Source organism: Typopeltis vanoorti, chromosome 8, assembly GCF_054136105.1.
Source record: "Typopeltis vanoorti isolate ZY-2024b chromosome 8, IOZ_Tvanoo_1.0, whole genome shotgun sequence".
In the NCBI taxonomy this organism is placed as follows: Eukaryota; Metazoa; Arthropoda; class Arachnida; order Uropygi; family Thelyphonidae; genus Typopeltis; species Typopeltis vanoorti.
In genome coordinates this window covers 14,017,684-14,030,841 of record NC_143556.1, presented here as the reverse complement: position 1 = coordinate 14,030,841, position 13,158 = coordinate 14,017,684, and the positions used below count along the sequence as shown (strand labels likewise).

At 33.9% G+C, this 13,158-nt stretch overlaps 1 protein-coding gene across 1 annotated transcript in view; it reads right to left on the bottom strand.

Annotated features, from left to right (window-relative positions):
* Window positions 1–13,158, bottom strand: part of LOC150103747 (putative RNA-binding protein 18) — a 70,157-nt gene that overhangs the window by 19,375 nt on the left and 37,624 nt on the right. The window contains exon 3 of the mRNA XM_090396575.1: window positions 282–495. Within this exon, the coding sequence (XP_090252701.1) occupies window positions 282–495 (214 nt within the window). The remainder of the gene's footprint in view (window positions 1–281; window positions 496–13,158) is intronic.

The window sequence follows — 13,158 nt, the reverse complement described above, 5'->3', positions numbered from 1 at the left end:
ACCGGTTTTTTAGAACAAATAGAGGTTCACATAATCGAGAGTCGTTAACCAAGAGATTTTTTTCTTACAGCCACTCATCCTTAACCAAGTACGTCGTTATCTGAGGCCATTGTTAACCAAGGCACCACTGTATACTATAAAATGAATGTGGCCTCCTACCAGAAATTATATGCATTACCATCTGTTGCATTATATATGATATACAATTTTGCATGAAAACAGATGAAGATGTGGTTTTGAAATAAAAAATCAACTTAAAAATTTTTTTTACAAATACTTACATTAGGAACAGTATGAGCCCATTTCACTACAAGCTTTTTTGACAAGACTAATTTTCCATTTAACGACACGAGGGCACTTTCTGCTTCATTTCTTGTGTCATAAGTAACAAAGCAGTAGCCTCGTGGTTGACCTTTTAAGGGCCCTGATTTATGAAAGAGGAAATCAAATTTCTTAACACTTCCATGTTGTTGTAACATCTTAATCAGCTGATATCTAAAGTTGAAATGAAAAATATCTTTAAATATGTCAACAAAATAATCCTTAGTGATGTTAAAAAATACATTTTTTTTGTGTTTTTCTATTATTTTATGGATATAACAAGACCAAAGATTTCTACAATGCATACAAAATGAACATTTAATAAATAGACAAAAAATTTTCATAAGTACACTTTTTTTTTTTTTAAACAGCCAGTAACAGAACAGTGAAAGGAGTAGGTTCTGAAATAATGTAGTAACTTAGTGCTGAGAAATTCCATCTGACAGAGAATTAAGAATCATCTATTATGTAGGTTTTGTGGTTGCATCTAAAACCAGTGGATAGCATGTGATTAAAAGCTATCTAAAATGCTTAGATTTTTTATGATTTTTCCCACCAACAACCATTTCTAAGGAGAACTGCTATCAAGTTTTGAAACATATGCTGTTTCAATGGTAATTTAGCATATCACTTGATGTTTCTAACAAATTATAAAAAGTTATACTAGTTTCTCTCCCCACACACATACACAGAGAGAGAGAGAGAGAAAAAAAGAGAGAGAATGTTTCCATTGTTAAGCTTTTAAAAAAAAAAAACATTAGTATATGTTTATTTAGTCCTCCTCCTCATCATCCTTTCAGGGATTTGTGCCCAATGGCCTGTTCTGGCCACTGGGCACAAATCCCTGTGCCCAATGTTAGTCGTCCCTGACTTCTATGTCCTCCAACTGGATGGTATCTGAGTATCTTTTTGGGTAGTCATGAACTGTCCATTCTTTCAATATGTTCAATCCTTTTGGTATACTTTGTACAATACTGAACCTATTTTTAGTTCTCTAAGTATTTTTGTGCTTTCTTTTTTGTCTCAGAGATTATAGCCTGCTGTCCTTCATAGGAATTTTATTTCTCCAGTTTCTTTTTTTACTTTATAAACAAATCTTTATAAACTCTTGTTCTTGTATGCTTTTGAACTTGGTTAGGTTGGAAAATATTATTGATCATCCCTGTTATCTTTAGGAAGTTTAAAATTTTGATATCAATATCAGATTCTTTTGTATCCAAGGTATTCGAAGCATTAATTTTATTTTATTGAAATGAAATCATGGTTGAAAATTTTATTTTCAACCATGATTTTACTTCTGAATAAAGATGGTCCTTTAAAAGCCATGATTTTTGTTCTGTCTGTTGATATTTGCATTCCAAATTCTTTTAACAATTATGTTTATTGATCTCTGGAGTTCATCTTCAATTCTTGATATCGTAAAATCTCTTATGGTAAAAAAAAAATAGAAATATTTTTCACCTATACTGATTTTACATGGGCCATAAAATACTTATAATTAAGTACAATTAATATTACATAACCTAATGTAATGTAATAATTTTATAATATAAGGTTAAAATAACTGAATGTAGAACCACAAGCAATTGTAACTAAAAAGCTCAGACAGGATTAGGCTAGTGAACTGAAGATTTTATCTGATTCCTATTCACTTCTTGATAGAGATCCCTCCAGAGAACTCCACAACCATACAAATAATCTACTAAGAATGACATCAGAATTACCTAGGAATGTATGCCTTTCCCTCCGATCACTACATCCTCTAATCCCACGACTGTATGGTCTCCCTAAAATTCATGTCAACAACAGTCTCAAAGGTCCCAGACTATGAGTTTTGTCAACAAAACCTATTGTAAGTGTGGGTGATAAGGGTGCTACCAGTAAATCCGGGGATTTTTTGGATATGATATATAAGGCAGAGATTAAGGCTTGAGGGCTCTCTCTTATTTTATGTTCCTGTGGCAAGCTTTTCGAGGAAGGGAAGAGTCGCAATCTGCCGAGTAGTAGTTTCTGGAGATCATGGGGAGTACGCTGGCAGTATTACAAGATATCCTTCCATGAAATTCTTCAAAGAATCTACTGATCCATGCATGTGCTGATTTGTAGCTGCCGATGAAGTTCCTAACATCGACGAAAAAAATGCATTAAAGTTACAAGGAAGAAATCTGCAAGACAATAACCGCCGGATAGTGGATCACAGCCGTTGTGCAAGAAAAAGAAAGGAGCCAGCAGAATTCACCTTAACCCTTTTGGATTCAGGATTGTACATGATATAGAGACCTTGTAAGTAGATTGCTTTATGTTAATAGCCTAGAGTGTGTGTATAGAAGAGATAGATGTTTGATTCTGTTAAATGGCATGATGTGTTGAAGAGGTCAGAAAGCTGAAAGTCAGTTTGAATGTGTAATACAGAATATTGTAATCTTGAACAGTACTTGTGTTACATAATGTTTAGGACGTGTGTAGTGTAATTTTGCCTAATGTTAGTAGTTAGGAGAGAAAGGTTATGTGTGCTAAAATCCATCCACGTGTTTAATGAGTTGAGTGTAAATAATTTCTTTGTCTAATGCTTTAAGTGAATTGATTTAATGAATGTGCGAAGAATCGGACAAGTGATATGTCCTATTTACCTTTGTATATAAATTGTCTAAGTTAAAATAAACATGTTTGCTTTTATTAATAGCTTGCCTGATCTTTGTTAGCCAATATGTGACCTAAGTAAAGTAACAGAAACGACTGAGTAATTTGGAGTTGCTTGAGATAGAATTGATTTAAGAGTTATTCCACATGCGTAGCTAAAATATTCCTTTGTATGTAAAGGAAGGATAGAAAATTCTTTACCCAATCCTTAATGGTGCAGTCGTTAACAAAAACAAATTTTTAAGATTTAACACAATTGAATAATAGCAATGTAGATTAAGGATTTGGTTCCAGCCAGAGGCTTTTCCTAAGTCTACAAGACTAGTACGTGTGAGACTATACCTTACGGCCTTGAAAGGTGGGGAGAAAGCTAAGTAGATTATGAAAGGACTAAAGTTAAATAATAGTATTATACGTGAGTTAAGATTAGAACATTCAGGCATTTTGTACAAGATCAAGTAACTACGAAAAAAACGAATTAAGAGGAGAAACCAATTAAGTTAAAAAGTAAAATCATATAATATAACAAAAAAAATAAATTAATAAAAATAACAATATGATTATCTGGTCATCTGCAAACAAATGGATGTTTCGTTGTACAATTCGGTTTAAATGCTGATTTTATATTTACCTTCTATTTCATCTATATAGATATTAAATAAGAGTAGTGACACTGGGCATCCTTGACAGATTCCTCTGTTTATTGCTTTCCATTCTATAACTATTTCACTGATTCTTACAACTATTTGGTTTATGATACATTACTTATTACTGCAAGTGGCTGATTTGGAATGTTCTGTAGATTCTTGAGTATGGTCCACAGGTTTGTTCCTTAAGACTCTGTAAGAGGCTTTTTTTTTTTTTTTTGGTAATCTACAAATGCTAGGTGTGTGTGTGTGTGTTTCTAGGTTGAATTCCCAGTGCTTCTCCATGCAGATTTTTAATGCAAAAGCTGGGTCAATACATGGTCATCCTTTTTGTTGTTCACAAAGTTTATCTTCTATATATGATTTAAGTTTTAAGTTAATATTCATGCATATAACCTATAATAGGTTATATGCATTAATTATTCCTCTGTAGTTTTTGCTGTGGCACTTATTACTTTTTTTATATATTGGAATGATAATTGACTTATTCCAACTTTCTGGGATTTTTCCTTGCTTCCAGATACTGTTAAAAAAATTTTTAAAAGTTGTTTGATAAACAGGACATCTGCATATTTAATAAGGTCTATATGTATTCCATCTTCTCCGTGGTATTGTCCCGATTTACTATGCTGTATTTCTCATAATGTTATTTCTTCCACTGTATAGCTAGTAGTTAACAATGTCAGTTTTAGTTTCATTACTATCTTCCCATAAGTTTTGGAAGAAGTCTAGCCAGGTTTTTTCTTTATTTCAAGTTTCACTTTTTCTTTTACCTCTTTATTCACATTTCTTAGAATTCTGCATGCATTTGGTCTCCTCACTGTAAGATCTCTTTCCAATTTTGCTATGAAGTGATCCTATGTTTTCTATTCTTTTTTCTGGCATGCTTTTTTGTATCTATAATTAATTTCTATTTCTAGTGATTTTGTTTATCCATCGTTTATATGCTTCTTTCTTATCTTTGATTATTGCTTCAATGTTTTCATCCCAGTTTCTTATTACCCTTCCTCTCTTCCATTTACTTTTTTGTTCATGTCATTCATGTTGCTGCATTTTTTAAATTATTCCAATCTATCTGTATAACATCATTTTCTTTTATATGCTCTTGTTTTTCATTTATTCTTTGCAAATAAAAAGTTGTTAATACTTTTATTATCCAAGAGTTGAACTCTAAAAGATTCATATGGATTTCTCTTTGCAGTGATTTGGTTAATTTGAAACCTTCTTGGGAGTATTACTTGTAATAGATAACGACCATTTTCTATTTCTGCACTTCTAAATACCCAGATATCTAATATTAGGTTAGCTGTTTTCCTCTTAGCATTTATAGTCTATTAAACTTCGTAGGTTTCTTGTTTCCCAAGTGAATTTATGGCAATCTTTATGCTTGAAAAAAAGTATTAGTAATTTTTAAGTCATATATGCAGAAAAATTCCTATATTTGTACAAATAGAATGTTTCCTATCTGGCATTGAAATCTCCCATTAACAGAATAATCATTTAGTTTTATTATTATCTTCTACTTTTTTTTTTTTTTTGTAAATCTGAAAAAAATACATATCCTCCTCTCTTCCTTCCTGTGGGGCATAGACACCAATAATCGTCAGAAGTCACAGTTCGTTTGTAATCTTAGTTCTAGGAGTCTCTCACTCTAGTATTTATAATGTGTGATTTTTTTAAAAATTGATTTGTGAATAAAAATCATTGCTCTTCCTTTCTTGATTCCACTGAAAATAGAGATGTTTTATTATAACTATATTAACTATATATATAATATATATATATATTATAATAATAATAATAACTAAATTATTATTATAACGGTGTATCTCCATGGAGTCAGAAGACTCATCGTGGGAGACCCTATATTGACACACTAACCATCATTCAACACAATCCCTATCATACTTCTTAAATGCATTAACAGGCAAAGCATTCACAACCACCTCTGACAATGAATTCCACACATTCACTATCCTCCATCTCCATGATGGTTATCTCCAATTAGTAACATTCCATATATCCTTGTTTATTTTCATTGTTTTTTCCTTTCTTAATCCTGCTTATATTCATTAACCTGTCCAAATCATTTACCAAAGCAACAGTCTGGCTACTTCTTTTCTGAGACTTTGGAGTAAAAAAAGATTCAGCTGGGTTCATTACTTGTCATCTGCAGCCTACTTTGGTGGTGGGATTGCCACCTTAAGGCCTCCAAACTTTCCCTAAATCTTCCTTTTCTTGTTTGTACCTGGCCAAGCTTCCCACTGAGGTTATTACCCAAGCTTCCACTTGATTGCTCAGGTTCCAGGATTCACTTGGAAGAGAAGCTAGGTGATCCTACTTGAGACAATCACATATTGCACATCCATTCCCTTTGAACTCTATGTTTAGGTAATACACTGCATTAACCACGCTACTGGCCAAGATGTCTATAGATGTCAAGATTATCATGGATGCGAAGTGCATATTAAAATTGTAATATCATTGATATTACATTGAAATATATGATGGATAAGAAGTGTACGAGGATGCATATTTGATCCATAATAGCCGGTAAGGTGGTTAATAGCGCTAGTTATCATCACCAATTTCCTGATATGTACCCTCAAGAGAGTTCAGACTATTATGACAGCACTACATGATTACCTTCCCATTATTATTAATCTCCAATCAACAATTGTTCTCAAAATTAGTCTATTACTTGTCAGAACTCCAATATTGTCATATCTAACATTTCATTCTTCTAAGGCACTTCTGACTGAATCAATCCACCTAGACTTTGGTCTTCCTCTGGGTCTTTTTTCCTACCATCATAGCATCAAACACCTGTTTGTTAATTTTTCCTCTCCCATTATATTTCTGTGACCATACCACCTTATATTAGTCCTGTTCACACATTCTTGAATGCAAACAATGTCAAGTTCCTTCCTAATGTCTTCATTTTAAATAAAATTTTGCCATGGATGCCATCTGTACATGCCTCTAATATCTGTGATCTCTAATCTTTGATCAAATGCTTTATTTCTAACTCAACTCTCAGATCCACAACTTAAAACTGGTTTGAACACTGTCTTGTATACTGCTAGTTTAGCATTTTGGTTAATTTCTCACTTATTCCATATAAATTTATTCCGCTGACTCCTCGCTATATCAGCTTTGCTTATTCTGTTTATTACCAAATTTCACCTGCCATCTTCACTAAAAACTATGCTTAAATAACTGAAATATTTTACTTATTCTACAGGCTCTCCACATTCAAAATGCTGCTGAAGTTTTCTATTTCCTGACTTTCATGCCAAATTTGTTATTACAGCTGCTATTCAATTTAATTAGAGAATTCCACTGGATGATGAGGAATTCTGATATCTCCAATTCTAATATCAGGTTTAATGTCATTTTCTTTCATAATGCGATTCATATAGATGATGAATAAAACAAGAGTATGAAGATAATGTGCATTCTTCTCTTATATCTTATTTTACATCAAACATCTTCCTGTACTTCCTTTAATTCTAACTGACTTACAACTTAAATATTATTGTCCTGTATAATGTTCCATTTACCCTATATAATGGTAGTGCTTTGAAAAGCTTTTCTCTTGCCACCTTGTCATATGCCTTTTCCAGATCTACAAAACTGAAGTACAGATCCTTGTCATATCCCACAATTTCCCAACTATTTGTCATAAAGTAAAAATCTGATCCTGACAACCTCTATTTTGACTGAAACCAGTTGTTCTCCCAGTTTCGCTTCCACAATTTTTCTCAATCTCTTTTCAAGTATGCTTGTATATATCTTACCGAAACACCAAGTAGAGAAATTCCTCTGTAATTCTCACATTTAGCTTTATTCCCTTTTTATAGATGGTACTATGTGAGCTGTGTTTCAATCATTGGTAATTTGATCTTCTGAAAAGGTCCTCTGAATCATGTAGCCACTGCAAAACTTTAATACCTCCATATTTGGAGGTATTCCAAATTGAATCCACATTTAAAGTTTTGACAGCTTTTCCTACCTCAAGTATTGATATATATATATATATATATATATATATACAGTTCTCTTTGCATTCCTCTTGATAAATTTTCCAGTATGGTCCTGTCACTCCTTGGTTAGTTTAACAGTCTTTCAAAGTAATTACTCCAGACATCTAGGATGTCCTTATCTTCAGCTTTCATGTCACGTTCATCACCTTTGATTCCTTTTAGAATACTCTTTCCTCCATTTCTAAGCTTCTTCAATAGACTCTACAACATTTTGCCACCCTCCTGATATTTATTTTCCATACTCTTACCTTATCCAAGTCTTCCCACGACTTTTGTTTAGCTAATTTCACACATAGCTTAGCTCTCTTACATATTTCTCTGTATTCTTTTAGGGCATCTGCTGACTTATCTGCTAGGAACTTTCAGTATGCTTTCTTCTTTTCCAGTACCCTTTCTTTAACTTCTTGTGTCCAGCATGGCATTCTTATTTTTCTATCCTTGCAGACAACTTCACCACATGCCTCCCTAGCTGAATCAATGTTTTTTTCAGAGTTTGCCAGTGATATTCCAAAGTTTCATTCTTGTTTTTGAACTGTTTCATTGTTTCTTCAATAATGTTTGTATAGACAAGTCTAAAACAGCCATTCAATTTCAATTCATTTAAAAATTTTTTTTTTACCTGCTGTTCTTTTCAATGTGATATTCAGTTTTATCCTTAAAACTGAGTGATGGTCAATTCCAATTTCAAATCCTCTGTACATGCTTGTATTCCAAATTAGCATGAAGATATCACTATCAACAATAACATAGTCAATATGACTTTTCTTATTTATTGTGTCCTCTATCTACATGAACTTGTACACATCTTTATGTTGGAACATGGTGTTAGTAATGACTAGTCCACATGCTGAGCAGAAATACAGCATAACTTCCCATTATTATTAGCCTTGCCCCTTTCTCCAAATTTTCTCAAAACATTTTTATATGCCTGGTGGGATTCACTTTCTCTTCTGCTGTTTACATCTCCTCCACTTCTTCCTTAGGAAAGCCTTCTTTTGGATCATAGGTAAAAATAAGTTTCATTGTCCTTTTTCCCATTTTGAAACTGTCTTCCAATCAAAAAGTTTATCTTCATGTTTGGCATTGAATGCTATTGCTACTCCTTCCTTTCCTTGATTATTATTGCGTGAATATAACATCCTATACTTATGCTGGAGTCTGTTCCAATAGCTGGCTTTTCACTGTGTGCCCTAGTTCCCCAACAAAAAAACAGCAGGGGCTTTGTTTAATCAGGTCACACCCAGGTGACAATCATGCTACACTATTATATTATTATTTTTTACTAAATGGTTTAAGGAAATTACAACGTATACTAGGATATACATTAAAATAAATTTTAATACACTTCCAATATTTTGGCAACGTCACATTTGCCATTTTCACAGGAACTTAAAAACAAGACATGTGCATGCAGGCACAACAAACTGTAAATGAGGACGAAGTAGGAAGCTATTCTTTCTTCTAACTAAAAGTCCTGATGGTGCCCCCTAGCAGGCATAATAAAAAAATTAGTTTAATCCTTTATCCAAGTGTGAGCAAACAAAGTTTGCGTCTAAAAGTATCTTCAGGACTGGGGTAAGGTGGTACAACACCAGTCCTGAAGATACTTTCATGCGCAAACTTTGTTTGCTCACACTTGGATAAAGGATTAAACTAATTTTTTTTTATTATACTCTAACCAAGTGAAAAATAAACTTTCAAAAACCTAGCAGGCAATGTTGGTGTTCTTGGCCGATTGGGCTGAAGATCTTCTAATGTAGGTTTCCCAAATTTGGGGCAGTCTCATGCAACCAAATTTGTTGAGGTTTAGATTGTTTCTTAGGGCTAAGGCTGATTCCATGAAAAGGCTTTCACATTTGTATCTACTACGGTGTATTATCGTGGCTTTCTTCCATTGTATTCTATGGCGGGTATCCAGCGCATGGTCTGCAAGACCAAAGTGGCTGTATTGGTGAAACCAGATGCAGTCCTTGTAGCTGTAAGCTGTCCTACTTTGGCCAAACAGCTAATATTAGAATTTCAGAACACAAGGACTACATCCGGTTTCACCAATACAGCCACTCTGGTCTTGCAGACCATGTGCTGGATACCCGCCATAGAACACGGTGGAAGAAAGCCACGATAATACACCATAGTAAACTCAAATACGAAAAGCTTTTCATGGAATCAGCCTCAGCCCTCTAAGAAACAATCCAAACCTCAACAAATTTGGTTGCATGAGACTGCCCCAAATTTGGGAAACTTACATCAGAAGACTTTCAGCACATTCGGCCAAGAACACCAACATTGCCCGCTAGGGGTCACCATCAGGACTTTTAGGAGAAAGAATAGCTTCCTGCTTCGTCCTCATTTACTGTTTGTTGTGCCTGCATGCATTTGTCTTGTTTTTAAGTTCCCGTGAAAATGGCAACGTGACGTTGTTGAAATATTGGAAGTGTATTAAAATTTATTTTAATGTATATCCTAGTAGATGTTTTAATTTCCTTAAATCATTTAGTGAAAATGCATAACCTACGTCTAAGCCTTTCCATGAGAATTATATTATTTGTGGTTTAAGCTAAATAGAAAGTACAATTTGGTCCGCTAAGTCCCAAATTGCAAGCACACCTTCATTCATTCAGTACCCTGGATACATACTAATGGATCGCACCATGTGAAGGTGAGGATTAGACATTAGGTTATAGCTCCTAGTCAGTTCTCCGCATTCCTTAAAAGCGATGTGGAGGTCTTCTTCTCCCAATGTTTGATACTATTATAGTGTTGTGTCATATATCTCTGATATTGATATATCGAGGCAATATATTTAACTTTATCCTTTCCTACTTGCCGCTATATCAAATTCTATCGCATGTACCTCTTCGTTAAGTCGGTTGCACCATTGTTATGTGATCTTCATTAATATTAATCTTAACGTTATGTCTCGCTTCTCTTATACCTTTTCTTATGTAATTTAACCTTTTAACGGCCACCAGAAATTACCTGTTCCCTGAATTCCATGAGTTATCCTGGTCACTCAGGCAAAATTTATTTTATTTGTGTGCCAGCCTGGGCCTTAAGGTTAGAGATAAACTCAGCCTTTAGGGTAATCATAGAATATCAGGTGCCACTAATAATGTTAATTGAATTCTTAGAAGCCTTGGGTTCTCTGGCTTATTTTATTTGCAGTCGTGACCTACTATTTTCAATTGGGGCATCCCGCACACACACACGATCACAAGTTCGATGTTTTATGAAGGGTCAGGGTCAGTCATCATGATCAGAAACACATGTAAGTAAGGAATCAAAATATTTATTAAACTCATTATATAATGCCATATAAGTTAAAGTAGTTATCAAATCTAATTTAAGCTTCTACCATTCTTTCACTCTCTCACTCTTAAAACCATTATGCATTGACTTCAAAATGTTAGCAAATTCAATAACTCAACATATAATACATTCTTAATTACAGCTCAATTGGACATTTAGGCATTTTAGCACATAAATAATCTCTCTCGGATTAATTACGACAGAATCTCTATCTAACTGAAAGTTCTTAAAGTTCATTTCAAAAGCATAGTCATTTACATAAATCTTAGTTCTTCACTCTTTCTTCCATTAGAAATTTTAAGATGCATTATCTTAACACTGTTAGTCAATTCTCAAAAGGGGCTAGAACAAGTGAGAGTACTTATCTATTCTTTATCGGTTTTCTTCCGTCCTTCCTTCTTTGTTACGACTCTGGTTGTCTCGATCTTATCGCCACGTGGGTTACACGTGCTCACCTGAGTTGGGCGCTATCTCTCTGCTAAGGTTTTGCGTCGATTGCCCTCTCATTGACGGCCTACGGTTGATCTTGCTGAAATCTGCTGCAGTGTCATGCCGGAACTTTTCGTAAATCAGCCCTCAAAAATGAGAGCTGAACTGCGATGAACTCTCGGAGCACACGAAGAGAAATGCAGGAACAAGAAAAAATGGGGCGATTTACTTCCATGTCGCGGGTTTTATACGCTCCCCTAGAACGCCACCTTTCCGAGTTTGAATTTCTCTTATCGTCTCACCCATTGGTCTCAGGCTAGGTGACTTCACCGATTAACATATGGGACTTCTTTTTTCCGGGAATGTATGCATCATGATGTCTTCTCAGATGCGATGCCCGTGGATGCTTATGCTGCTCTTATAGTATTAGGGCAATCTTTGCCCTATGTTCCTGAATAATACGCATTCTTTCATTTATAATATTTCACTAATGATTTCTCTCATATCTGCCCCTTTTTGCTGACTTACATTCATGCTAGACATATAGATACATTAATTTAAATTCACATAATTCACAGTTTATCATACAAGATGTTGTCGCAAAAAAAAAAATTGCACTATCAATAAAACATTTGACAGATTTTAAAAATAAACAGGAACAAAATAGCTATGCATTTTTTTTAAAATAAGAACCTCTTGAATGAGCAAAATATTTCAGCTAGGTTGTACAATAAAGTATAATTTTCAATGATGATGATGGCAAACTAAATTTGAAAACAGAAAACTAATGTACATTTTTTTGCTTATTCTCTTCCATTCAGTCAGTTCTGCTTTATTCTGAAAGTCAAGTTAGAAAAAAAAAAACAGATGATTGAAGAACTAGAAAACTCAATTATAGGAATGAACAAATGGCATCAACAGCAGAATAACATTAAAAATGAAGACATTAGAAAGGAACTTAACACATTAGCATTTTAAGAATGAATAGAGTAATTCTAAGGAGTAACCAATGTGGTTAGCAGTGTTTTAAAACACCAAACGAAATAATCTGGAAGAAAATTGTTGATAGGATGCTAGAAAATTATTATTTTAAAGTAATAAATGAGAGGTAGTTGAGCCTACAGCATATTACCACTATAGATGTCGAGAAAGTTCAGAAGAAAAAGGAAACAACTGAGATTCTATAATAACTCCAAAACACAGCAGTAGAAGGAAGGAATGAATGAAGATCTATGATGAACTGTGAAGGAGCAGAAGAGCTACTACACACTCCAACGTATTTAGAGAAAGGTAGAATTACAGATGCTAATTCCAATGAACACTGCAATGGCCATGGATGTTTGTTGAAAATACAAGCAACAGAAACACTTTGCAAAAAAGAACAGAGTGAGCTGAATGAACATATTCAATGGTTGGATTTATGATTTGTACAAAGTTAAGTTTTTCAGAGATAAAGTAATGCACTAAGTGAAAGAAAAAAATTTTTTTTCTGGATGCTGATGAGGTAATAATTGTAATGTGTTTACACCAAGAAAGATTGGAAGTTAAAATTATCCCAAGCAGAAAAATGTCATCTTGTCCAGAGATTTCAGAATTGTTAAGGGTGGAAGAAGAGTTTTTTTTTGTGAAAAAAATAAGCTGGTACTGACTTTTATCATCATGATCATCAAATTCCTGACATGTACCCTCAAGGGGTGTACAGGATATGATAGTACCACATGAAAAATTTACATCATTAATAACTTCCTATCTACAATTTTCCTCCA